The sequence below is a fragment of the Propithecus coquereli genome, unplaced genomic scaffold, assembly GCF_000956105.1.
Source record: "Propithecus coquereli isolate 6110/MARCELLA unplaced genomic scaffold, Pcoq_1.0 Scaffold675, whole genome shotgun sequence".
In the NCBI taxonomy this organism is placed as follows: domain Eukaryota; kingdom Metazoa; phylum Chordata; class Mammalia; order Primates; family Indriidae; genus Propithecus; species Propithecus coquereli.
Genome location: NW_012152785.1, coordinates 432,989 through 460,611, shown reverse-complemented (window position 1 = coordinate 460,611; position 27,623 = coordinate 432,989). Strand labels below are relative to the sequence as shown.

Below are 27,623 nucleotides of genomic sequence, written 5' to 3'. Positions count from 1 at the left end.
CTTAACTTGTTTGTAAAAATATAAGCTCTAGCTATCCAGACACATCACTTATAGAAATAACATATTTCCTGTACTAGCCAGATTGCTTTTTGAGCAATACGAAGCCACAAAATCAAAGTTATATTTAAATCATGAATGTTATGATTTCTGAGATGCACCATTTTGAGGTTTTGTTGATGAATCAATTGAAGAATTCTAAATAAGATCTTCTCACATCTAATTTTTATCCTTATTTGAAGATACTCTGAAAATCTTCACATATTTCAAATGAGTCTACCTACTTTGGGAAAGGAATAAGCTAAATTATCAGTAAGACACTGTTGTAAAGTATATGTTTAATCTGAACAATGTAATGATTAAGATGACCAACTCAAATTAAAATTATAGTTGTGTGAAAACAAATAATAAGTAAACAAAATCAATTACTCTGTAAGATCTTCTATCTTTTTTTCCACTAGAGTAGGGGGCACATTGGAAACAATGACTTGCATATCCAGCTGATTGACCACAGAGACCTGCAAGAAGATAAAACAGAATTCATTTAATTTTTACCAAAATTTCTGTAACCAAAAAAAATAACATTATTTTTTCCCTACTATACACAGACACAGTGGTTTCTAATTTTTAAATTCAAAAGCAAATATTTTTTTTTTTTTTTTTGAGACAGAGTCTCACTGTGTTGCCCAGACTAGAGTGCCGTGGCGTCATCCTAGCTCACAGCAACCTGAAACTCCTGGGCTCAAGCGATCCTCCTGCCTCAGCCTCCCAAGTAGCTGGGAGTACAGGCATGTGCCACAATGCCCGGCTAATTTTTTCTATATATATTTTAGTTGTCCAATTAATTTCCTTCTATTTTTAGTAGAGACAGGGTCTCACTCTTGCTCAGGCTGCTTTCGAACTCCTGAGCTCAAACAATCCGCCCGCCTCGGCCTCCCAGAGAGCTAGGATCACAGGCGTGAGCCACCGCGCCCGGCCTAGAATCAAATAATTTTTAAAAAATTATACAATTTCCACTAGATGTTAGAGACAAACTGGGGCAGATTGAGAATGATAAACTATTTGTTGTTTACCTAGAAATGAAGAATCCTAAGTGATTTCAACCTATTTTTTGACTTTGTGTTTGTTTTCTTGGTTATTTACTAAGAAATTAAAGGTGGAATTTTTGTTTCTTTTTAATTTGGTTATCAAAGAACATTCAGGACAGTGGAAAATACGTGTTTTAGATTTTACAAGTCTCAAGAGATCATTTATTCATCATGATTAAGAATCTGAGATATTAACGGTTAAAATAATTCATTCTATGGGATCATCATATATAGTTTTCATGTCTACTTTAAATTTGTGTAGGTAAAGATATATATGCATAGAAATATAAAATGGGCTAAAATGAGCTAATTTAATAGCTGTTGATGAATATGTCCTAATCCATTTAATATTTACCAAATTCTATGTTCTTATATAAAAAGGGAAGAAAAATAATAGCATTTATTCTGTATTTATGACATACTATTTATTTTTTCCCCTCAATATTCTACAGGTTTTAACTCATTTAAATCTAATGACAATTATATCAGGTAGTTATTAGTGTCACTCCCATTTTAAAACAAGAAAACATAAAGAGATATCTAATAACTTGGGCAGGCTATCTGATCTGAGAGCTTGTGCTCTTTATTATCACTCAATACTGATATAAAAAATAAAATAAATTCATATATTGTCCTTCACGTACATGTACATACTACTAAAATAGTGTACATGCATACACACCAGAATCATGAATTGAACACTTTGAACATTAAGTATGTTTAGCACATATCTCAATACCATTTGCAGTAGGGAATAATTTCACAATGCGATGTTTTTTTATAGGCTCTAAGTTCTCTACATATAGTGATCCTTATCCAGGGTCACAAACTCCGATGCCTTCCGAAACCAGGCTGAAAACCTAAATGAGTGAAGTAGTCAAAAGTATGAAATGCCAGGGAGAAGTGGACGTGAGGCAAATCAGAGAGCACACTACTCCTCTGAAGAGGCACTCAGCTCCAGTCAATATCACAAGGTGGAAAAAAGTCCAGATTTGCTGGATCTTTTAGTTTTTCAGGAGAAGAAATCCAAAATACTATGTAAAATGTTCACAACTAATTAGAAATCTTTAAAACTGCTGTGTGAGCCTCATATGTCATGTCTGAAGACTGTATTAAGCCAGGGGTCAGTCTGATTACCAGCTATGAGCAAGCAATTTGCCTTGGCAGTTCTAACTCTGTACCCCTAACTCATTATAGGTGTTTGGGACCAAATGCCTACAATTTTCTTAAACATGCAGATGAATCTTTATTTTGTCTTTACAAAGCACATCTGACTTCATTAGAAAAAGGGATTATTACAATTTTTGCATCACTTTGTCTTTTCTTGTTGGTCCTCAGTAAAAGAGAGAGAGAGAGAGAGAAGTTACAGAAAACTAATTTTTGTTTTATTTTTTTTTTAGTTTTTAATAGTAAAAGTACATAGCAAAAATTTCTAGAAGTATGTATATGAGACTTACGAAACTATTTCCTTCCTCCCTTCCTTTTCTCTCTCTCTCTCTCTCTCTCTCTCTTTTTTTTTTTTTTTTGGTCTTTCAATCTTGAATCAGGGGAGATTAGAAATAAACATTCTGATGAGAAGCAAACAGGCTGGAGCAAGTAATAACATAAGAGCGTTATTTCAACAAGAAGCATAATCACAGACTTCATCCTCTTCATCCATCACTGAAGCTCCCATCATCTCCTCTACCTGCTCTCTCCCCTAGACTCAGAAGTGCTGGAGTCACAGCCTCAGGGAAGAAGAGCTATCCCAGTGAATTGGTGCTAAAGCACTTCTTAATTCCACTATCTATTGGGAAGAGGCTCAGGGGGACATGGGCTATGGATAGGGTGAGCAGAGGGAGGCATTAGTGGGATATTTGAAAAGGGAAGAGACTGAGTAGGAGTAATAAATTCTCATTTCTGGTTCCTTTCATACAGGGCTGCCATGGCTGTCTGTCCTCTCCTCACAGCTGTCTCCTGGTCTGGTAAACATGTGCTTCCTCTCACCTTTTCAAGCTTGCAGGCTGTAAGAGATCCTTGCTATTACTCTCCTCAGGAGACTTCACTGTCTCATTTTCCTACATACTTCTTGCCCATACCTTCAGGAATAGACACTTCATTAAACCTTCCTCAAATTATCTTATTTTCATGTGCATGGATTTTCTGCCAGACTCTTACTGATACAGATTCAAAAAAATCATACAAGTATGTCTTACGCTGTATATACCATAAAGAGGTCTCACTTTACAAATCTTATATTAGATGTGAACAAAAATGAAAGTGGGCAGAGAACTAATTAGTAGAAGTAGATTCAGCAGCCACACGGGATAACCAAACATAAGTTTTCCCACCTTAGGGAAGAAACAGGATTTAATCAGTCCCTCCTCCAGGACTGGCAAACTACATTGTGTATACCCAACAGGATTTCAGAATTGGCATGGACAAGTGACTCCTGTATGTCTACAATTCTTGTCCTCTTCAAACGGGAGTTTCTATTGGATATTCCGTATTTTCTCTACCATCTTTACTGGGCAAGTGGGTTTGTCCGATCACTGGATCATCAGGAGTTCCCTCTACACCTGATAAAAAAAGGACAGAATGTAACAGCACAACACCTGAGATCCAGGTGTTATGCTTATGTGTTTGATGACACTTTGTTCTATATGTGCAGAAAAGAATGAAACGAATATCTGGTAATCAGAAGTATGGACTAGTTAGTTAGCTGTTCAACCGGCTGTTTCTGTCTTCCTACTGGGAACACAGCAAGAATAGATTTCTCAGCCTCCTTTGTAGTTTATTGGAGTCATATAATGGAATTTTGACCCACGTAAAGTCAGTGGAAGGGAAGGCAGGAATATTTTTAAATGTCTTCCATGTGTGAACTTTCCCTTTCTTTCCCAATCACCATGTGAATAAAGAAGCCATAGAGAAGAGCAAAGACACAGGAATAAAGAAGCTTGAGTCTCTGAATCTCCACTTACAGAAGGGCTGTCAAGACCACCAGCCAAACATGTACACTCTCATTGGGTCATATGAGAGAAAAAGAAAGTTTGTTAGGTTAAGCCATTGAAATTTTGGAGTTTTTTTTTTTGTTGTTGTTGTTGTTGTTACAGTTAGCCTACCATACAAATATACAGGGATCTATTGCCACATGGCTATTAGAGTCTTACTAACTATAAGGCAATGAAAAACTAGAATGTTAGTTGTATGTGGGCACAGGGAATTGGGAGATGTTCCCTTTGCATAAATATATTCTGATTTTCAGCAGCTGCTTTACAAGTAAACTTTTGGAATGCAATCAATTTATATGTTAGGGCAGTGGTCCCCAACCTTTTTGGCACTGGGGACCAGTTTCATGGAAGACGATTTTTCCATGGACTGGGAGTCTGGGGGTGGTTTCAGGATGATTCAAGTGCATTACATTTATTGTGCAGTCAAACCTCTCTGCTAATGATAATCTGTATTTGCAGCTGCTCCCCAGCACTACCATCACTGCCTCAGCTCCACCTCAGATCATGAGGCATTAGATTTTCATAAGGAGTGCACAACCTAGATCCCTTGCATATGCAGTTTACAGTAGGGTTCAAGCTCCTATCAGAATCTAATGCCACTGCTGCTGATCTGACAGGAGGCGGAACTTATGCTGTGTGATGGGAACAATGGAGGGGGGGCGGTGGCTGTAAATATAGATGAAGCTTTGCTTGTTCTACCTCTGCTCACTTCCTTCTGTGCAGCCTGGTTCCTAGCAGGCCACTGACCAGTACCGATCCATGGTCCAGGGGTTGGGGACCACAGTGTTAGGAGACTCTATGTAGAAACAAAAGTTTGGTTTTACAATTATAAGTAATTCTATCATTTGCCTTCAAAGGACAGTCAGTGTTTTCTCTTCATTCAGAAGGGTAAATTAATTATTCAAATGAAATTTTAATTTGTTAGTGAGATTTTGTGCTAAATTCTGACTAAAATAATAGGAATTAAGATTGAAAGTGCCCTGGAATGTATGCATTTTAAGTTTACTATTTAACAAAAACATTTTCTGATCTTAATAAATTTTGAAAAATACTTTTGTGTTCTTAAAATATAAAAAGAATATATGTCTAATTCTGGTAAATTAACAAAATTCAGACTGCATTTAACTCCAAAAGTAGTTGACTCACACTTACTACTGAATAGTTACTATTAAAATTTAAATCTCCTCAAAATGTTAATATCTGATTTATGTGGAACACGTGCATTTTTGACTATGCAAATGAAGAGAATAAGATATTACAGTTTACATTTTGGTCTTTCAAAGAAAGATGGTTTCTTCTATCATCTATAACAAAAATAGATGTTTTTTAACATCTTAAATGTTTAAGATTACTAGATTTTATTTGTTAACTCTAGAGATACTCATCATCTCCTGCTTAAACTGGTAACTGTCTCTGGTTGCTGCTGCAAACTCACTTTTCATGAATGAAAGGAGTGTTTCAATAGCCTTTTTAAATAATTGTATATATTTTTTGATACTACACCAAAACTCAAGTGGTAGTTTCTTTTAGTTTTGATATGAAATCTAAAGCTATGTTCAGTTACATTAAAATCCATTTACCTCTCTTATACTTTGAATTGATCTTTTACCCATGAATGATTTTTTAACATCTTGCACATTGGTCATTCAGAAAATGTAGGTTCACTGAATAATGCAGATTTTTCAAATGTTGACACATTTCATTATACAATATCAAGAAATAAATCACATCATTTAGTATGATCACTAATCTCACCAGCAAAGTCATGAAGTAATAAGAAACTGTCAAGGTCAGTGATGAATACAATTTCTTAAATATTCTAATTTGTGCTTGAAAGCTTCAATGTTATCATTAGCAAAACATGCAGTCAGTTTTCCTTGAAGTGACAGGCTAATTTTATTCATTTTTGTGTAAATGCCCACCAAGTATCCAAGTTTGAATAACCATGTTGCCATGTTTTGTCTCTAACTTATTCTTTCAAATAAAGAGTGCAATGTGCACCATCCTAGAAATGGACACACTTGAAAATCGGACTTGGGGGGGGCAAGGGCAATATACGTAACCTAAACATCTGTACCCCCATAATATGCTGAAATAAAAAAAAAAGAGTCTCCCACCAAAGAAAAGCTCAAGAAAAAAAATAATAAATAAATAAATAAATAAATAAGCTAGTCTGTGAAAAAAGTGGCTAGTTCAGTTTACACAGTGCTTTTCCTTGAGACAACCATCTTACTTCTGCATATAGTAGAAGCACTTTATGCATTCTTCTTATTTCATCACACAATACATTGGAAAGGTATTTAGGCACCTTATATTGATAGACAGGTAGAAATAACAGTCTTTACTGAAGGAATGAATGTGGGATTTTAGAAGAGAAAGGAATCAAGAAATTGTTTTTGCCCGAAGAATTCAAAGATGATTTGGTCATCAAATGAAATTGGGAAGACTATAGGTGGAAGAAATGTGAAGAAGAAGAGGAGTTCAGTTTAGGAAACATTAAATAGGTATCTTTATTCAATATTCAAATGAAGTTGTTGCATGTAAAGATAAATATATGAGTCTGGTGTTTAGGAATGAGCTTTGTGGTAATGATATAAGTTCGAGAGTTTTCAGTATATAGATGATATTTTATAAAGTTATGGGACTGAGTGAACTTACCAAATCAGTGAGTGCATATAGTAAAGAGAATTAATGTTTGAGCCCTGAGAAACCTCAATACTAAAAGATCAGGAGAAGAAAATGAACTCGTAAAGGAAACTGAGAGAGTGAACAGTGAGACAGGAGGCAATCAAGGGAGTATGGTGGGTGGCCTGAAAACCTAGGGCTGGTAGTAATCAATCAGGTGTTGCCGATGGTTCAAGTAAGATGAAGACTGAAGTTATCAACCCATTAATAATATGAAATTCCTTGGTGATATCGACAAGAGCAGTTTTGGATGAGTGTTTGGAGTGGAATTGTGATTAAAGAGGGTTTAAGAGAGATTAGATAGTAAGATATTAGAGTCAAATTTAACAGGGAATTTTACTGGAAATAGGAAGAGAGAAATGGAGTGGTAGCTAGAAGGAGATGTAGGTCAAGAAGGTTTTTATTTTTAAAAGATAGGGAAAAAAGCATCATTGAGGGAATAATCATAAGGAGAAAATTGATAATGTAATAAAGAAATGGGAGAGCTGCTGAAGCAATGTCATAGATCTGGTGAGTGGAAATTAAATCTATTGCAAAAAACCCATAAACTTCATATTGTTTATGTATCTGTTGCCTCAGTGAGCATACTGGCTTCAGATAAAAACATAGAGAATTCATCAAAAGGAACCAAGGATGGCCAAGAATGTTGATGTAGATCCTGATGGGTAGATAGATTTAGTGGTGAGAATCCTAAAAGTATCCTTCTAAATGCTTTAATTTTTTATCTCACTATGAAATAGGATGCCAGTTAATCAGGCAACAGTGAGGATAAGGAGAAGATATTAGAGGATTGGGAACAGAGAGATTTTCTAGGAAATTCGTAGTATGAATGAATTATTACTGAAAAAATAAAAGGTAATTTTGGGGGGTTTTAGTCATTAATTTAAAATTGTTCTAATTATGGTATTGTGTGTGTTTTTGCAGACATAGTCAGTAAGAGTATAGGTCTGAAGAAAGGAGAGAGTTGCAATTAGTCAGGGTTATGGTTTTGCTGAGTATGGTGTAGGGAAAGAAGGCAAGAAAGTTAATTTTTATGTGACTGAGTATGTATTATAATTGATAATGCACTGTAATCTGGTAAACAAGAAAGAAAGAACATGAGAGATTTTCTTGAGAGAACATGACGGAGGTTAAAAATATGGTAGGCTAATCAGATTGAAGGTCCAGGGGGGAACAAAAGAGTGCTGAATTTAACTGGAAACATTCAATATTAAGGTCAAAGAGTGGGAGGTTTAAAATGGAAGTTATAGAGGTAATGGCAAAAACAACCATGGTTCTAAGTAGTTGAAACAGGGTGGAGGGCAAAGACATTGGAGGAAAGACATCCAAGAAATTGTGAGTTCAGAATATTGAAAGAATCATCTCTGCGTCTAATGAACTTGCCAAAAAAATTAAGAAAAGAGACTTGTTGGAGATAGTTACAGTAACTCAGGAGCTAGATTCATTGAGCTATGATGGAGAATGACCCAAGGTTTGGGAGACCACAGGGGCAATGAGTGACAGAGTCAGATAATGAGAATGAAGGTTAAATTCTTAGCAAGGAGGAAGGATTTAGAAGTGACTATGTTGTACACCAAGGATCTTACTCTGGCACTGCAGTACTAAGATTATGGCAATCAAAAACAGAAAAGAATACAAACAAAAGCAACCATTTCAGATAGCAGCAGTATAAATAATGTCCCCAGGGAAGACCTAGCTTTGACTAAGCAAGAAGCTTTTATCTAAATTAAAAAATCTTATCTTCCCCCACCCTCATAAAAATTTTCAATGGCTTCCTATTGGCTTTAGAAAAAAAGTCTAAACTTTTTTTTATATGGCTTTCGTCTTTTACATGGACCACTTCTATCTCCAGCCCCGTTTTTCATTCACTTTTGCTCTCACACTCTTACAGGCTGAGTAAACATCTGTGATTACTCAGACCTGTCATCATCTCTCTTTCTTCTTGGATTTGACACATGTTGTGCCCTGTGCATAAAACTCTTATTTCTCTCATATCTCCTCTCTCTTGACTGAAAGTGTTGGGGAATTTCCATGCCAGTTCTGCTTAAAACTGCAAAGCAGCTAAGTAGAGCAAGGAGGTAGAATATGCACCAGCTAGCTGAAACCACAAAACAGTTAAGCAGAGTTATAAGCCTGTCATGACTGTACTGCTTGTTGTAAACCTATCATAACTATACTGTTTGTTATAAGCCTATCATAACTGTACTGCATGTAAAAACTGCTATTAATTGGCTAACTTTTAATCCTTTTACTAATTGGTTAACTTTTATGCTTGTGTGTATTATTGGATAAGACTAACCCCCCCAAAAAAGTATAAAACTTGACAAAAACCCAGAAGAGGTGCTCAGAATTTGGAGACTTGTCTCCTCTGGGCCCGCTGGCATTAAGAGATTAAACAATGACTCTCCAACTCTCTGCATGCCGCTTGGTTATTCCCCCGGGACCGGTCACTGTAACACTTGCCATAACATTTGGTTCCCTGAGAAACTGACCGTGCTGGCCCCTTGAAGCCACCGGATCTGGGATGGGTGCGGCGGACGGCGGGACCTCTGCAACTGCAGCCAGTAGGTGCCACCCGCCTCTTTTTGGAATCCTAGCTCCTCGGGAGTCCCCGCCGGCTGTGGGCCCTGAACTCACCCAGACGCGGTAGAGAGAAGGACCAGTCAGACCGGTCTGGACGTCGATGAAAGGCAAGGTCCCAGGATTCTGCTTGGCCCACCAGTAAAGGAAGAATGGCTTCCTAGGTGGAAGAGGAGCTTGATCACCTCCTAAGGTTAGGGACTTCCCTGGGCGGGAATGTGCTAACCTCTTGTTTGTTTGTTTGAATCTGTTTGAATCTGTTTAAGTGGAGCTCAGTGACTGCTTGTGGTCATCGTGACTGTGGTCCCACGGCTTCGGCTACTGGACTCGAGTGAGTCCTAACTTGTGCTGTGGCGGCGTTGTACAGCATAATGGCGATTCACTCCCCATAATAGGGAGTGACTGAGCCCCGGGTTTATATGGATACGCCTTAGCCAAGACGCACCTAAGCTCCCGCGAGGGACAGAGCCAGGCAGACACCTGAAAGCCCTGATCCTTGTTTGTCTTGCGACACCAACACCGTTCATGATGAAATGGGAGGGTCAGGGGAAGGGAGAAACCCCGAAACTAATGAAAAGAGAGTGTTGTAAAGGAGAGTGTTGTAAAGGAGAGTGTTGGTGGTGGTGTAAAGAAAAAGATCACTGGTTCAGAAATGAGCAGGTCAGAGTCCAAACCAACGGTCCTAAGGTGCATGCTGAAAAACTTCAAAAAGGGCTTTAATGAGGATTATGGGGTCACCATGATGCCGAGTAGATTGAAAACCCTATGCAAACTAGAATGGCCAATGTTTGGAGTAGGCTGGCCGTCAACAAGAACCCTTGACCCCTCCATTGTTGGAGCTGTCTGCAAAGTAGTAACAGGACCCCATGGCCACCCAGATCAGTTTCGTATATAGATTCATGGCTGGAGATAGCCCAAACTTTGCCCCCTTAGGTTCGGTTCTGTGCTGGAAAGGGACAGAGCAGGGTTCTAGTGGCCCAAGAAACCAGAAGGCTTAAGCCTGTGGGTCGGGTATCCCCATCCATCAGGAAGCTTCCACGGAAGAGTTGCCACCACCCTACCACCCTTTGCCAGACATGCTTCCAAGACCTTCCCCAGGGACACCAGAAACTCCACCACCATCAGTCTCCCCACCACCAGATCTGGCCCCACCGAGTGACGGTGCCTCACCAGAGAACAGCACCCCTCTCGTTCACCATCTGCGGTCTGCACAGCCAACAGAGCTGGCCCTTCAGATGCCCCTGCAAGAGATGCGAAGTCCACCACAAGTTCAGGACAACGGGTCCGAGCAGCCGGGACTGCTGACCTTGTATTACCAGCCCTTTTCAACTACTGACTTGCTGAATTGGAAACACCTCACTCCACCCTACTCTGAGAAGCCCCAAGCCCTCATTAACCTCCTGGAGTCCATCTTCCACATGCACCGGCCAACTTGGGAAGATTGCCGTCAACTCCTGCTGACCCTCTTCAACACAGAAGAGAGATGACGAATCATCGGAGGTGCTCGAAGATGGCTACAAGACTGAGCACCAGAAGGAACCCTAGACGTTAAGCAGTGGGCAACAAAGGCAGTGCCAGAAACTAACCGGGATGGGACTTCAACGACCCAGAGGGGCAGACCTCGCTTGAAAGGTATTGAGATGCCCTCCTCCAGGAGGTTCAAGAAGGAGCCAAAAAGCCAACCAACATGAACAAAGTGTCCCTGATCACCCAAAAGCCAGAAGAATCCCCCCCTGATGCAGCCTGGTTCTCTTGTCTAGACCTAAAAGATGCTTTCTTCTGCCTGCAGCTTGCTCCAAAATGCCAGCCCCTGTTTGCTTTCAAGTGGGAAGACTCCCAGACTGGAAGGAAAACTCAGCTCACCTGGATGCGGCTACCGCAAGAATTTAAAAACTCACCAACTCTGTTCGGAGAAGCTCTGGAAACAGATCTCACCTTCTACCCACGAGAAGAAACCCACTGCACACTGCTGCAGTATGTCAACGACCTCCTCTTAACAAGCACCACCAAAGAGGACTGTGAGCAAGGGACGCGGTGCCTGCTTCAGCTGCTCACAGATAGAGGGTATAAGGTCTCTTGAAAAAGGGCACAAATCTGTAGACAGCAAGTAGCATACCTTGGTTTCCATATTTCCCACGGATGCTGCACATTGGGGCATGAAAGCAAACATGCCATTTGTTCCATTCCCAGGCTGGCTAGGTGGCGATAACCCCGAGAGTTTCTCAGCACGGCCAGGTTCTGCCGCATATGGATACCAGATTTTTCCCTAAAAGCCAAACCACTGTATGAGGCTCTGCGCGGGACTGACAACAAAGAACTAAAATGGACTGAAACACAAGAAAAGGCTTTCCAAGAAATAAAAGACTTGCTTAAAAGGGCCCCAGCACTGGGCCTGCCAGACCTCACCAAAGACTTCAACCTGTTTGTACATGAAAAAGGCAAGTAGCACCGGGAGTCCTAACACAGGCTGTAGGACCCTGGCAGAGACCGGTAGCTTACTTGTCAAAGCAATTGGACTCAGTGGCCTCAGGATGGCCCCCTTGCCTCCAGGTGCTAGCAGCCACCGTCCTGCTAGTTAAAGACGCAGACAAACTTACGCTTGGGCAAAACATCCACTTGCGGATCCCTCATGCAGTGGTCTCCCTGATGAACGCTTCAGGGCACTGGTGGCTCTCCAGCAGTTGGTTAGCACAGTATCAAGGACTACTGTGTGAAAACCAAGAGTCGCCATTGACATTGTGCAGATCCTAAACCCTGCCATCTTCTTGCCCACTGCACCAGGGCCCCCAGACCACAACTGCGCCAAGGTCGTAGAGGAAGTCTACGCTAGTCAGCCAGACCTAAAAGACAGCCCACTACTGGCATCAGACTTAAACCTCTTCACAGACAGAAGCAGCTTTATCCAGGAGATAAACACCTTGCTGGCTATGCTGTCACCACAACAGATGAGATTGTCATGTCAGCCCGGCTACCTCAAGGCTGGTCGGCACAAAGAGCAGAACTATGGGCCGTGATCCAAGCTCTCAGATATGCTCAGAACAAAACAGCCAACATATACACAGACTCTAAGTATGCCTTTGCCACAGTGTATGTTCATGGGGCAATATACAAAGAGAGGGCTGCTAACTGCAGGAGGAAAAAAAGTCAAAAACAAAAGTGAAATTCTACAGCTACTGAAAGTGGTATGGGAGCCAAAGGAAGTTGCAGTCATCCACTGTAAAAGCCACCAAAGAGTCACAGACTCGGTTGCCATTGGCAACCGCCTAGCAGATCAAACAGCAAAACAGGCAGCCACAATGGAACATTCAGAAGACAACGCCACACAGAGCCAGATCTTGCTGGCACCCGAATGGCCCAAAGAGCCCAGATATGCAGCAGAAGAGGATCAATGGGCAAAACTTAAACAGGCTAGCAAAGACGCAGACAGATGGTGGCACCTGCCCAACCAAACCATCTTCATTCCCAGTAAAGTAGCCTATCCTGTTGTCTCCTGGTACCACAACTTAACTCACCTGGGAAAAACAGCTCTCACGGAACTGCTCACCTGTTATTACTGTATAGCTAGACTTCCATCTATAGCAATGACTGTTACCACCAGATGTCAAACGTGTGCTAAAAACAATGCAGCTACCAAGCCAAAGCCAGCTCCAGAAATCCAGTACACCGGGGTATCCCCTTTTGAAGACATAGAAATAGACGTCACAGAAGTCAAGCCTAGCTAGGCATACAAATATTTGCTAGTACTGATATACACTTTCTCTGGATGGGTTGAGGCAATTCCAACCCGGACTGAAAAGGCCAGAGAAGGAGCAAACCTCTTGCTAAGAGAAATCATCCCCCGTTATGGACTGCCTCTCTCTATTAGCAGTGACAACGGACCAAGTTTCACTGCAGAGGTCACGCAGATTCTCTCCAAGGCACTCGGAATCCAGTGGAAACAGCATACAGTTTACAGGCCACAAAGCTCAGGAAAAGTAGAGCGCATGAACCAAACCCTCAAGACTATGCTTGCAAAGCTTTGTCAAGAGACACAGCTATCATAGATAGATATGTTAAATCTAGCCCTACTACGAGTTCGGTGTACCCCCAGCCCCTCCTGGTATATACCATTTAAAATCCTATATAATAGACCACCCCCTCTCATTAAACAGTTAAAGGGAGATACTAGACAACTAGAGGAACTAAACCTAAACAGGCACCTTCAAGCCCTATCCAAGACCCTAGCTCACATTCATCAAACTGTTCTAAAAAGAAGCCCGGTCCCCTTGGGAATCCCTGTCCATTCCCATGAGCCTGGGGACCTAGTCTGAGTAAAAGACTGGAAAGAGATGCCTTTAGAACCTACCTGGACAGGACCTCATACCGTAGTACTAGTCACCCCCACTGCTGTTATGGTTACAGGTCTAGTGCCATGGATCCACCACTCCTGAGTGAAGAGGGCAAAGTTCGACTACTAGACAGAACAACCAGACCCACAAGACCCACTGAAGATCCAGCTCAAGAGCCAGCCTGACAAGACTAACAACAACCAGCAGGAACCACCAGAGATGCCGGACTGAATAAGCCCACTAGGCTGGGCTTTTATTGGACTAGTAACATTCTTACTGGGACTTGGACTTGGGGCCGGAGCCCCAAAGGACTATACTAAGATTAACAAAATTGTTGTAACTGTACTTTACTGGGTCTTAACAAGATGTCTCTTTATGTGCTAGTCATTGTTGAGGTTGTTGGGACCCTCACCTTCAAAACAGGAAGGGGGCCCCTACATACTTAAAATAAGAGACCCAGAACACCAGTGATGGCAGACAGGAGTCTTTGAAAACTTATGTGACAGCCATTTCTATAAAACCCCTCCAAGCTCTGATAATCTCAGATATTGCCAGATCAATCAAACAGTGAGCCAGACTATATGCTCCAATAAGGAAACTTACTTCTGGTGTAACCGGCCCCTTACCCGGTATATCAATAAAACGTACACGAGTCCGTGCTTCCCAGTGTATTAGTCCCTCAGATAATGCTTTACAGCTAAGGAGAATTACAGGAACTGCTGTTGAAAAATACCCGGAGCAAAAGAACAGTGTTTCTTCCACTTATGGTCGGGCTCACTCTAACCATATCCTTAGCAGCTGGGTGGGGGTAGCAGGGGGGACATGTGGTTTTTCTAAAAAAAATGCTGTTACTATGTCAATGAATCTGAGCTAATTAAAGAAAACATACAACAGTTAAATAATATTAGAAAAGAGCTACAAGGCTATTATCAAGATAAAACCTCGTTGGCGGCATGGTTTCAGTCTCCCCTAATAGTATAGTTACTGTCCCTCTTAGGACCTGTTATAACAGTCAGGTCATTTTATCTTTTAGCCCCTTGTCTAATACAGTTTCTCAGAAATGGCTTCAAGAACTTGCTCGAGCAGCAGTCACCACCTGTGCGATGGCCCTGCACAGCTACCCTATTAAAGTTGATGCCATTATATAGCTTTAAAGGCACCAAAAGTGGGGAATGTTCGGGAATTTCCATGCCAGTTCTGCTTAAAACTGCAAAGCAAGGAGGTAGAATATGCACCAGCTAGCTGAAACCACAAAACAGTTAAGCAGAGTTATAAGCCTGTCATGACTGTACTGCTTGTTGTAAACCTATCATAACTATACTGTTTGTTATAAGCCTATCATAACTGTACTGCATGTAAAAACTGCTATTAATTGGCTAACTTTTAATCCTTTTACTAATTGGTTAACTTTTATGCTTGTGTGTATTATTGGATAAGACTAAACCCCCCAAAAAAGTATAAAACTTGACAAAAACCCAGAAGAGGTGCTCAGAATTTGGAGACTTGTCTCCTCTGGGCCCGCTGGCATTAAGAGATTAAACAATGACTCTCCAACTCTCTGCATGCCGCTTGGTTATTTCCCTGGGACCGGTCACTGTAATATTTGCCATAACAAAAGGAATTCAGAGCTTATCGGAAATATTTTGCTGGAATGGCTTCCCTGATGCTCTTATTTTTCATCATAATAAAATATATATATTTATAAACAAAACATATGACAATTTCTTTGAATTAAATTTCTTTCTTTGTAAATATATTTTAAATTACTTTAAAGATATATTTTTAAATTTGGACACAATAAGTATGAAATTAAAATTTTAAAAACCCATAAATTTCATATTGTTTATGTACATATTGTGTAAGTAACATCTAGTTATATTTTGTTTATGTTGATGTTTATAATATTTTAATTATACTTAGTGTGGCGATCTTATTGTGTAGCAAATAAGCATCACAATGTGAATATTTTAAATAACAGGAAAAAAATGGCATTATCTTATATAAGGTTTACAGATCTTAATTTGATCAAAATCTCTATCAACCTTAGTATCTTCTATGTCAAAAGTTTCTTGGCTTAGATTAGCCTTCATTTATTCTATTGCAGCTCTACTGTTACAAATGAGAATGTTGTTGGAGAACTGTTCTTGTCCTCATGCCCACGATAATCATAGTGGCTGGTCTTCACTATTATCTAAGAAAAAAAATTGATCACTGATGTCTGCATGTATATGAAGCTTAAATTTGTCCAGAGAACTAAATGAGGAGAACTGTGAAAAATGAAGATTTATTAAGATGATTAAGATGTAATGAACAAAAGACAAATTATACTTGATCTGTCTTTATGTGACAAATATTTCCAATAATAATTCTATTTATACTTTTCATTCAATTTATCAGAGAAAAGTCCAAATAACCCATGCGTCCAAGTTAGTAGAGAGTACACCAGATACACATTGGTGTTAAATATTTTGAATAAAAATTAGTACCAAACTGTCCTTTTAAATGATCTATCATCAAACTTGTACACAGTCTAAGTGAAAGTTACAATAGAAAAGTGATATTGACTGTGGCCAAATGTAACTTAGTCAAGGATCATCAATGCCCTCAAAGGAGATTTTGATAAAAGAAGGAAATCACATCTTCTGGAACATAAATTTGCCTCAAAACATGTCCTTTTGTTTTCTCAATTCTAAAAGGCTAAAAGTAATTTAAACTGTAATAATTTCATACATTTTGGTTTCTATAGCACAACTCTGTGAAACATTTTGAAGTTGTATGTAGCTCTAGCCAATCCTATTAAAAATGAGATCTGCAAACCAAATATAAACCCAATGTTTATAACATTGCTGTCACAATCATATATTTCCCAAAGTTCAAAGAGAAAAAAACATCAAGCAATACTATATATGTGTATGTGTGTGTGTGCACATAAGCCCATGTGTGTATTTCTATCCAAAACTATAGCAATTAACAATCTGGATGAAAGTTAATAACTTTTATATTTTTGAAAACCTGTTTTAAATTAATCTTAAAACTTTTTAAATTGAAAAACACTTCCCCCTGGCTAGCATTGCATGTACCTCCTTTTCCTGAAGTTTTATCTACTTACAAGTACATCTGCTTTGCCGCTCAGTCCCTTCCCATAGTTGTCAGTTGCGATAACTTGAAACTTGAAGTAGGATCTCCTCATATTATGGAAGAGCATAGCAGTTTTGATAAGCCCTGTATATGTTTCCACCACAAATCCTTCTTTTCCTTCTTTAATTGGTGGTATTATGAGTCTGTATGCCATGGCACTGTAATTGCCAGTATCTTTATCAGTAGCCTAGGATGGAAAAATAGAGATTATAAATAAGAAGGAAAAAATAATCTTTATTAAAGGGCTTATTTCTGTTTTAAGACTGATGATGTTTCTTATGTAATAATGACATAGTAAAGAGCATCTAAAAGTCTATTTATTCTGAATATTATTATGCAGATTTATAAACCTTGTCCCCACAGTGTTGAATGGATGTTATTAGAATGGTAATGATTACTTAACTGTAAGTAAAGGATATAGATGTGATTTTGTATCCTTTAACAAATCTCTCTGTAGTTTTCCCTTCCCTCTCTCCTTCCTAGCATCTAGTAACCTCTGTTCTACTTTTTACTTCTATGAGATCAACATTTTTTAGCTTCCACATACAGTTGAGAACATTTAGTTTAACTTTCTGTTCCTGGCTTCTTTCATTTAACAAAAGTCCCAGATAGGAGGAATATGTTCCAGTGTTCTATACCACTGGAAGATAACTATAGTTAACAATAATATACTATATACTTTTGAATAGCTAGAAGGAGGATATTGAATGTTTCCAACAGAAATAAGTGATAAATGTTTGAGATGGATATGCTATTAATAATTACTCTGATCTGATCACTATACATTACACATATCAAAACATCACTATATACCATATGAATATGTACAATTATTATTTGTGAATTTAAAAAAATTAAAAAGGTCATGGACACTAACAGAGTCAATAAATCAAGTTTTAAATTTCCATATCTGATGAGTTCAACTCTGGTTGGTGATCCCAATTAGCTGAAGGATGGGATTGATTGTCCACCTAAGAATTGTCTTGGTGTAATAGCTATGCACACCATGTGATTGTGTTTTCGATGTAGCATTTGGCCTAAAGGGAATAAACATAAAAGACTGTAGTAAAATATCACAAATGGAAATAAGGTAAATCAAAGTTCAGAGTGATAACAAATAAATTTAAAGATGCATAAAGGGATCCCAATTAATTAGTGCCATACCATAATTAGAGAGTGTTGGAATACTACACAACTTCTTTTTTAATCATCCTCTATACTGATTAACCAGATTTGTATCTGTTGGCAAGTACTTATGATCTACGTGTTAAAATTTCTCACTGTTTAGAATTAAAAAGGGGTAGCTAGTTGCTTAGAATTTTTTAAATTTATTTTTAAATACAGTGGTGAGCATAATATATTAGGCTGGCTCTATTACTTCTACTTAGGGAAAAATTTTCAGAATGCCACCTTCAGAATTATTTCATAGTGAAATATCTGGAAAAGAAACGATGGATAGAAGAGTCTTAGAAAATGTACACAAGGTTAAATATACTTAATTCATGATACTAAATGTGTAAGCTATATATTTTCATTTACCATTACCATTACTATTATTTTCATTATCTGGTTATTCTTATTTTTCCTATGCTATTATTGTTAAGTATCATATAGTAAGCATTTGTGATTTGCCATGACAATGCTAAGAATCATACAAAAATAATCTTATTTAACAATAAGAAAAAAGTCTGAGGAATGTATTGTTTTAATTATACAAATTAGTGCTGTCCAATAGAACTTTCTGAAATGATAGAAATGCTCTAAATCTGCTGTGTTCCATACAGTAGCCACTAGCCACATGCGACTAATGAACACTTGAAATTAGGCTAATGTGACCGAGAAACTGAAATTTTAAGTTGTTCTAATTTTAATTAAATTTAAATAACCAAAGTCTACATAGTAAGTAGCAAAGCTGGGATACAAATAGTGACAATAGTAAACAATAGCAAATATGCATTAAGGTACAGTATGAGCTTGACTTAGCTTCAAATTCTCTATATATTCTGAACCATTTAAAACATTTCAGGATAATACTATCTACTTGTTAGAAAAGGTAAATTAAGCAACCTAGATATTTCACTTGAGGATCACATATTTCATGAATTTTCTAAGTTAAAATTCTCAGCTATAGAAGAGGACAAGCTCAAACTATCAGTTCATAATTTTAGATGGCTTATATGGTTTACATCATGGCAGATGTCAGTTTTGGCATTAGAGTAATGGTATAATAATTTGATTTCAACATTAGGTTGAAATGTCCTTTCTTTTAAAGGAAAGAAAAAAGAACAGAGAAAGAAAAACAGTTATCAAAATTTTTCTTTTTAAGCTTTGGTCCACAAAGTTTTTATTCATTTGACAAAGGATAACGTAAGAAATAAAAAGTATATTTCTAACTAAAATTAGAGCAGCATCTGAATCAAGGAATCCAGGACATTTCTTCTACTTACTAACAAGCAAATTTGGGACTGATGTCAAGTAAGTCATATTTGGTTACATATTATTCTCTAAGTTCTGGTTAACTTAGGAATTTTCCTGAAACGAATTTTTTTTTACTATTAATATAAGCTTTATGGAGGTATAAAAATATGCAAAATGTGCAAAAATGATAAATATATAGCTCAACATTTTGCATAATACACACATTCATACATAATACAACACATCCAAGTGACCAGCATCCACATCAAGAAACAAAAAATTACCTTCATCCCCTAAAGTACTTCGTGCACTTCCAGTCATAATCCAGCTTCCTGAGGGAAACCACTATCCTGATCTGACATCATTAATTAGTTATGTCTATTTATTAATTGTATATTGATGGAATCATAGAATATGTTCTGTTTCCTGTCTTCTGGGTTCTTTCATTCAATTTTGTGTTGTAAGTTTCCTTTTTTTTTTGGTTTTTTTTGGGACAGGGTCTGGCTGTGTCTCCCAGACTGGAGGGCAGTGGCCCGATCGTAGCTCACTGTAGCCTCAAACTCCTGGGCTCAAGCTATCCACCCACCTCAGCCTCCTAAGTAGCTAGGACTATAGACATGCACCACCATGCCTGGCTGTTGTGTTGTAAGATTCTAAGCATTTATATTTTATTAAAAAATCATTTTCACAGAAAAGATAGTTATCATAAAATCATAGTGATTGCTTGGTATATTAAATTACCTTACACAGTTTTTACTGATTAACTTCCAATTTCAATAAACAAGTAATTTCACTTAACAATATTACTGGTTTATCAAATTATGGTAACTACAAAATAGCCATATTTCATCTTAAAAGATTAAAGTGCTTTTTTCAACATGCCTTTTCTAAAACAAATAATCATTTAAAGCAAAAGTTAAAGTTTGGAGTTAGTTATTTTAATTTGGAAATATCTATTTTCTTTTATGATTTTTTTCATAGCATATTTGAAGCAAATAGTCAAAAATGAGATACAGTTTTTAAAAATTCATGTTTACTGGCCTTTTTAAAAAAACATAAAACCCTACTGTCATATATGTGTTGTGCAGTAGTGGCTCCATTTCAATTTCTATTTCTTTGAATGGACATGATATTCAAAGATCTCGTTTCAGAAGGTACTCGTGGAGTGAGGATGGTTGCCAGGATCATTAGCATTTTTTTCAAATCTTCCCTCTCCCTGAAGTATGTATACTTGACTATTATAGTAAGCTAACCAGTGAGTGATGAAAATTCCAGTGAGTGCTATACTTATACATTCTCTCTCACACTCCAAAAGTTCAATCTTTTTTCAGTTCACATATCCTTTCAGTCCTCTTCAGAGATTAGGAAGCTCTACTTCACATAAAAATTGAGAATATCGAATGTGAAATCTCTCAATTTTCATCATGTAACTAAATAAACCACCCATATCTATTCTTACTCTTACTACTTTCTTCAAATCTCAGAGGAACAGCTGTCCGTTTTCTCCCACTAAAGGTTCTTATCCCACGATCTGATTCACTCCTGTCTCTTCTGCATTTAATGCTTCATTAACACTATGTATCTTTGTCCTTGTAACCTTTTCTTCTATATACTATAAAACACATTATTTCTCTCTCATTAAAACAAAATGAAATTTTTCTTCTACTTAATCTATACTTCTGACACTAGCCCTACAACTTCCATACCTATTTTTCACAGTTAAGTTCCTCAGAAAATTTCTTTATAATGATAGTCTCCAATTCCTTAGCTCACAATCATTCCTTAACTTCAGCCAAATCTCTGCTCCTACCATGCCATTTAATCTGTTAAAATCAGTGACTGAGGCTGGGCTCAGTCTCAGAGCAACAACTCTTCTTGTTATCTTTAAACTACAGCGTCAATTTATGTTATTTGTATAACGTTGCTGCTTCTGTTTGCCAACATTTATTGAACACTTAAAATTTTCCAGATGCTATGTAAATACTTTACATATACTATCTCATTATCTCATGACATCCTTTCCATTGAGTAGATTCTGCTTTATGGTTTTATAGGTGAAGAAATGGATGCACAGAGGTTAGTAATATGCTAATAATCACATAGATAGTTGATAGCATGGTTTGGTAGGTCTCACGCTAAAACCGCTACATTCAATATGTCAGAGTAAATACCAGGAATAAAATTCTCTTGATAAAAACAGCAAAAGCTGAATGCAATGTTTTAAGAATTCTCCCTACCTGCATCAAGGATATGGAACTACAATAATAAATATGCAGGTCAAAAACTAAGTGCTATGGGCTGGATGTTTGTACCCCTTCAAATTTATATGTTGAAACCTAACCCCCAATGTGAGCGTATTGGTGATTGGGTCTTTGGGAGGTGATTAGGTCATGAGGGCAGATCTCCCATGGCTGGGATTAGTGCCCTTATAAAAGAGGCCTTGGAGAGTTCCTTGGCCCCCTTCTGCCACATGAGGACATAGCAGAATGACAGCTATCTATGAACAAGGAAGCCAGCCCTCATTAGACACTGGATATCCTGGCACCTTGATCTTGGGCTACCCCAACTCCTGAACTGTGAGAAATAAATTCCTCTTATATATAAGCCACTCAGTGTGTGGTATTCTGTTATAGCACCCAGAATAGACAAGTGAATGCAAGAATTTAAAAAATCTTAGCACTGATGGTGGCTTTCACTTAGATTTTTTTTTTTTTCTGAGTTGGGTAAACATAAAATTTAATTTGTTTGGTTTTGAGAATCCAGAGAACAGGAGGCAAGGCCCAAAGCCCACTCATGAAACTATATCTAATAATATTATTCTTTCCAGAAAGCTAAATTCTCACTGTAAATGTGAATGAGAAATTTACCTCTACTTCCCAGCTACCACAGCCTCTGCCACCCCAAAAGTGCAAAGAAAACTATCTGTCTTAAACCTTGATATTGAGTGCAGTGGGGAAAAAATTCCATGAAAATCCAGAACTAAATACAAACCTTCATTTTAGTTTACAGCCTTCATTTACACATCATCGATTTGCCCAACTCAAGGAGAAGTTGTAATATTCTGAATTTGTTAGGTCTAGCAATCTCGAACTCTACCTGAATGAATGGACAAACCACAACCTGAGAATTTATGAAAAGTCATCTTTGACTAACAATGCCCAGCATTCTGACAGAAGCAAGTACGTTTTCAAAAAAATTCACCTCCAAACCATGCTTAAAATTATTCTAACAAATAATATTCTAAGAAAATGAAATTCATAATCATAAGAAATGTTAGGTATTTCAATTAGTAGGTACAGAGCATAAAGCAAATATGTTTAATATGTTTCAGTAAATAATAAAGATCTTTAAAATTTGAATAAAAATAAGAATAGTTGAAGAAAAAAGTATTTTAGAAATAAAAAATAAGATACGAATTAAAAACTCAGAGATAGAATTGTTAGCAGATTAGGCGTAGCAGACTAGGGAATTAGTGAATTGAATGATAGGGCAGAAGAAATTCGGAATGCTTCATAGAGCTACAAAGATGAATAATCTTTTTTAAAATCTTGAGACATGGAATTAAGAACGAAAAAAGTGATATTGTTTGGATTTTTGGCTCCTCCAAATCTCATGTTGAAGTTTAATCCCCAGTGTTGAATGTGGGGCCTGGTGGGAGATATTTGGGTAATGGAGGTGGATCCCTCATGAATGGGTTGGTGCCTTCCCCACAACATGAGTGAGTTCTCACTGTATTAGTTCATGTGAGAGCTGGCTGTTTAAAGGAGCCTGACACCTCCTTCTCTCTCCCTTGTTCCCTTTCTTGCCATGGAACACCCCTGTTCCCCCTTCACCTTTCATTTTGATTGGAAGCTACCTGAAGGCCTCACCAGAAGCAGTTGCTGGCATGATGCTTCTTGTATAGTATGCAGAACAGTGTATTTTCTTTATAGCAATGTAAAACAGACTAACACAAAAAGTTTGGCAAACATCTGATCAAAGTGTCAGAAAGAGAGAAGAGAGAACAGAACAGAATTTTCCACAATTCATAACAGACAGCTACCCATAGATATAAGAAGCCCAATAAACTGCCAACAAGGTAAATAACAAGAAACTCACGTGTCATATAGAAACTACAGAATACCCTATACCCCAACCCTAACCCACAAGTGGAGTCATAAAAGTATTAGGTGTAGTAGATCGATAGTTGACATCTCATTAGTAGCATTGAAAGACATATGATAGGAAAAAAGATAATTTCAAAATGCAGAGAGAAAATCACTGTCAATTTAGAATTTCAGATCTAATGAAAATGTCTTTCAAAAACAGCAGTGAAATGAACACATTTTCATACATTGAAAGAGTTTGCCTCAAAAAGACCCCCATAGAAAGCTCTAAATTGTGTACTTTAAAATGAAAATAATGTGATTCCAAATGGAAGAGCTAAGATTTAGAAAGAAGTGGAAAAGCAAAGAAGGTGGTAAATATGTGAGTAAATCTATACAAGTATTGACTCTACAGCACAGTAGCTATACTGTTGTGTATAGTTAAAAAAAAAGAGTAAAATATCCAAACATGATAATATATAAATTGGAATGGGAATAACTGGAGTTAAATGTTCTGAGACACTAATTGATGTTCAGGATGAAGAGAACATTAATATTTTTAGGTACAGCATTTGTGTTAAAATTTCTAAGGTAACCTTTACTTAATAGAAATAGAGTGTATACTTCTCAAACACACTAAGAACACATGCAGAAAGAAAAAAAATATATCCATCCAAAAGAAAATGAAAAAAAGGAATGAAAAAATATAGAAAAAAATGACCAAGGAAAAACAAAATAAAATGATAGGTGGTAAAATCTATTGTATCTGTAATTATAGCAAATGTAATTCAGTCTTTCACTTTAAAAGACAGGTTTAATCAGACTGGATAGATTACAATCTACTATATAAAATATTGTCTCTAAAAGAAGGGAAATGATTAGATAGCCAAAATCCACTTCTATTTTAATTTAGAGCTCATTTTCAAATAGAATTCTACGTTTTAGAGGGAAGTGAGGGAAAAACTGATATGGTAAAATTCTAACAATATTAAAATTTAGGCCTGATGAATGATGTATGGCAAAGAAGAACCAATTTGAAAGGAAACTATTTGCCTAAAGTGTCGTTAGGGAATTTAAGCATGAATAAAGCAATGTTAATTCTATAGACTGTTGCAAATATAACCAGTACTGTTTTCTTAAAATTTTGGGAAAATTCACAGAGATTTTCTAGTAAAGGCATAAATAAGTAAAAGTCATAAATCTATTCCATCATTTATTAGCTAGTAATAAGGGGACATCTAACAAGCCTGGTTAAATTAATGCCTAAAAATGAAAACTGACTAGCCATGGAAAATCCAAATGAATAAAATTACTAAAGTATCATTGCCATTTTACTTATTCCATCAGCTTCTTTACAATCAAAAATTTGTACTGAGTTCACAACATTAATATTTAGCAGAGGTGATCTTGGAAGATTTGATTCACTGGCTTTTATGAGTTTCCCTAGTGAACAAAATAAGAAAAGTTATGTCTAGAGTTGTTTTAAAAGAATAAAAGTTAGAAATGAATTATAATTAAACTTGCTGTAATTATATTTTTAAACGAAAGCTTAGATATGCACAACCACTTATCCATTTCTAAGACCTCATCTGGAATTTTTAATGCACATGGGTGCCCAACATTAAGAGAAAATCAACAAATAATTGCCTCTATCTTACGGGGGAGTGGGTGAGACCATTAATTTTCTAATAGCCTAAGTAACTGTTCCTCTCTGTTGCCTAAATGAATACTATGGATGCAGAAATATTAGTGGAATAATTAGTGACGTCCTAAGAACTTTCAAACCCATTAAAGTCCAGTGATGCTAACTTTAACTTCAGCTTCTCAGTTAGACCCGTTTTAACATTTAATAGCACTGAAAGTTCACTTGCCCAGAAATAAAGTGAAAGTGTTTTAGAATTTTGGGTAAAATATTCAAATCTTACATTTCCAACATTAAGGTCAAAGTGGCAAGCTGTGTTTGCAAGGGGCAAAAAGAACATAGCTTTGGCAGATTAGAAATACTTTAACTTTACTCTTATATTTTTAGGAACTAGAAAGAAACCTTCTTTTTCAATTCTTTAATAAAGACAATATGCCCAGCATATGTTAAAATATGAATAAGGAAAATGTCAGGTAGTTTGATGTATTTATAAGGCTATTCAAATCTTTAAGAGAGAGAGAGAGAGAGAGAGAGAGAGAGAGAGAGAGAGAGTGAGACAGGAAACATTTTAAATAAGAAAGCTCAGTGTTTGATTTGCATAAGAATGTCAAAAAAGCAACCACAGTGTAATGTTAATAATTTCTAATTTCAATATGCCCATTTACTATTTGTAGAGTTAAGTAAAAGTCTAATATAATTCTGAGCTATCTTAAAGAGTAAAATACAACTCAGTGTAGAAACAACAATGTGATAATAGTATGTATAGACATGCCAATCACAGTTTGAAATACAAAGACCTTTACAGAGCTAGGTTATAGTTAGGATATGTCTAAGTTTATGCTTAATTTAAAGCATGGTGCCAAAGATTACAGGATAACATCTATTTGAAAAATTAAAAAAAAGAATCTGAAGAAAAGCACAATGTTCCTTTTATTATTTTTTAAGTTTATGTATTGCAACATTCTGTATTATAGAAGGCACGAAATAAGCAAGACCTGCATTTATGTAATGATTGAAGCTTTCTCATTCTTGTTTTCCTTTTCTTGTAAAATATTTTGGAAAAATAAATATTATTATCTTGTAAATACAGGTTTTGTTCTTTTCTTCATTATTGCTAACAAAATGAGTGATAAATTCCTCAACGATGCTTTCAAATGAACTCTGAAATCACTTGTTCTGACTTTTCATGCATGTGGCAAAGAAATAAACTGTGTTCCATTATATAGACATATTATCAAAAGAAAACACATAAACAATTTGAGCCCTCTGTCTGAGAGAGGAAACTAGTTTGCATGCTAATTTTAAATCACAAAGTATTATCAATTTTTACTAAAAGCTTACCTATTCTTTCTTAAACTGTTTAAGGATGTTATAGCTTTTACAGTAATTCTGTAGTTATATATCCTAAATCCTTCAGCATTTAAATCAAATTAAATGACATCCTCATTATTTCTAATTCCCTGATTATTTCTTAGTTACATTAAGTTCAATCAGTGCAAACCAGTTTCTTCTCCTTGACTTCCACCCTCATGTCCCACTTCTGGCCACCATACTTGGTCCTCTTTCTGTATTTTCTTTGCATGGTAAGGGCATCACCACCTATGGAATGAACTAAACTAAAAATCTCAACATCCTCTTCATTCGTTTAATCTTACCCCCTGGCATCCTACTTCTAGTTTATCAGTGAGCATTCAACATTCTTCCTCTACAATATTTCTCAGTTTTGTTACTTTCTGACAAGCTTACACTGCACAATTTGAGGCTCACGTGGTGTCTCAGGTTTTACCCCAGCAATAGCTTCAAAATGACCACGAGTTTCTGCTTGCAGAGATGAATGTTAAGAAAAGTCCGTATAGTATTCTCAAGCTAATCTCAGTTCATCATTCCAACTTCCTGACTTATACTTACTCTATTTATATTTTCCAAAAACCACATTAGTTATTTTTTTTCCCTGAACAATCTATGTTCTTTCAAGTTTCCAAAACTTTGTACACTTTGTTTCTTCTACCTTACATGAAATGTGCCTTGTCTGCTAGGCCAAATGATGTTCACTACTGGACTATACTATGGCATAAACACACATACACACATAGAAATACACACATACACACACACACACACTGAATATATACAATGCTAAATAAAACAATCAAATCTCAGCTTAAATGACCATTTTTCTGAATACTTTCCTGTCTCCCCTATTAGTGGAGTCCTGCTTCCACTTATATGTTTCCAGTATTATATTTTATAACTATATTTTACTATAACATTTGCTATGACATGTTATAATTATGTCTCTATGACACATTAAGTTTGGATTTGCTCATATTTTTGTCTATAGTACCATGTCCAGTAAGTAGTCTAATAATGTTTGGCTAATGTCTGTTGAAAAATATAGTGGTTTAGATATCAATATTTAGAATTGCCAGAAATGAGCTCAGTTCTACCACTTATTAGATATATGAGCTTCAGCAAGAAACTCTATAGGGTTTAATTCTTCATTGTAAAATGGAGAAAATAGGACATGTTGACTAAGCTGGCAGTGAATATTCATTCAGGTGTTAAATACAGTGCCTGGTACAAAGTAATCTCGATCAAGTTTGTTATTGTTTTCATTTTACCATTGACATCTTCTCCATGAATAATTTTGTGCAGTCCAGCTGATTTCTTCT

The 27,623-nt window shown here is 36.9% G+C and overlaps 1 protein-coding gene across 1 annotated transcript in view; it reads right to left on the bottom strand.

Moving 5' to 3' along the window:
- The window catches only part of PCDH15 (protocadherin-related 15), a 493,462-nt gene that overhangs the window by 57,380 nt on the left and 408,459 nt on the right, over nt 1–27,623 (bottom strand). Inside the window, 2 exon segments of the mRNA XM_012660698.1 lie at nt 427–515; nt 16,778–16,993. Of these exon segments, the coding sequence (XP_012516152.1) occupies nt 427–515; nt 16,778–16,993 (305 nt within the window).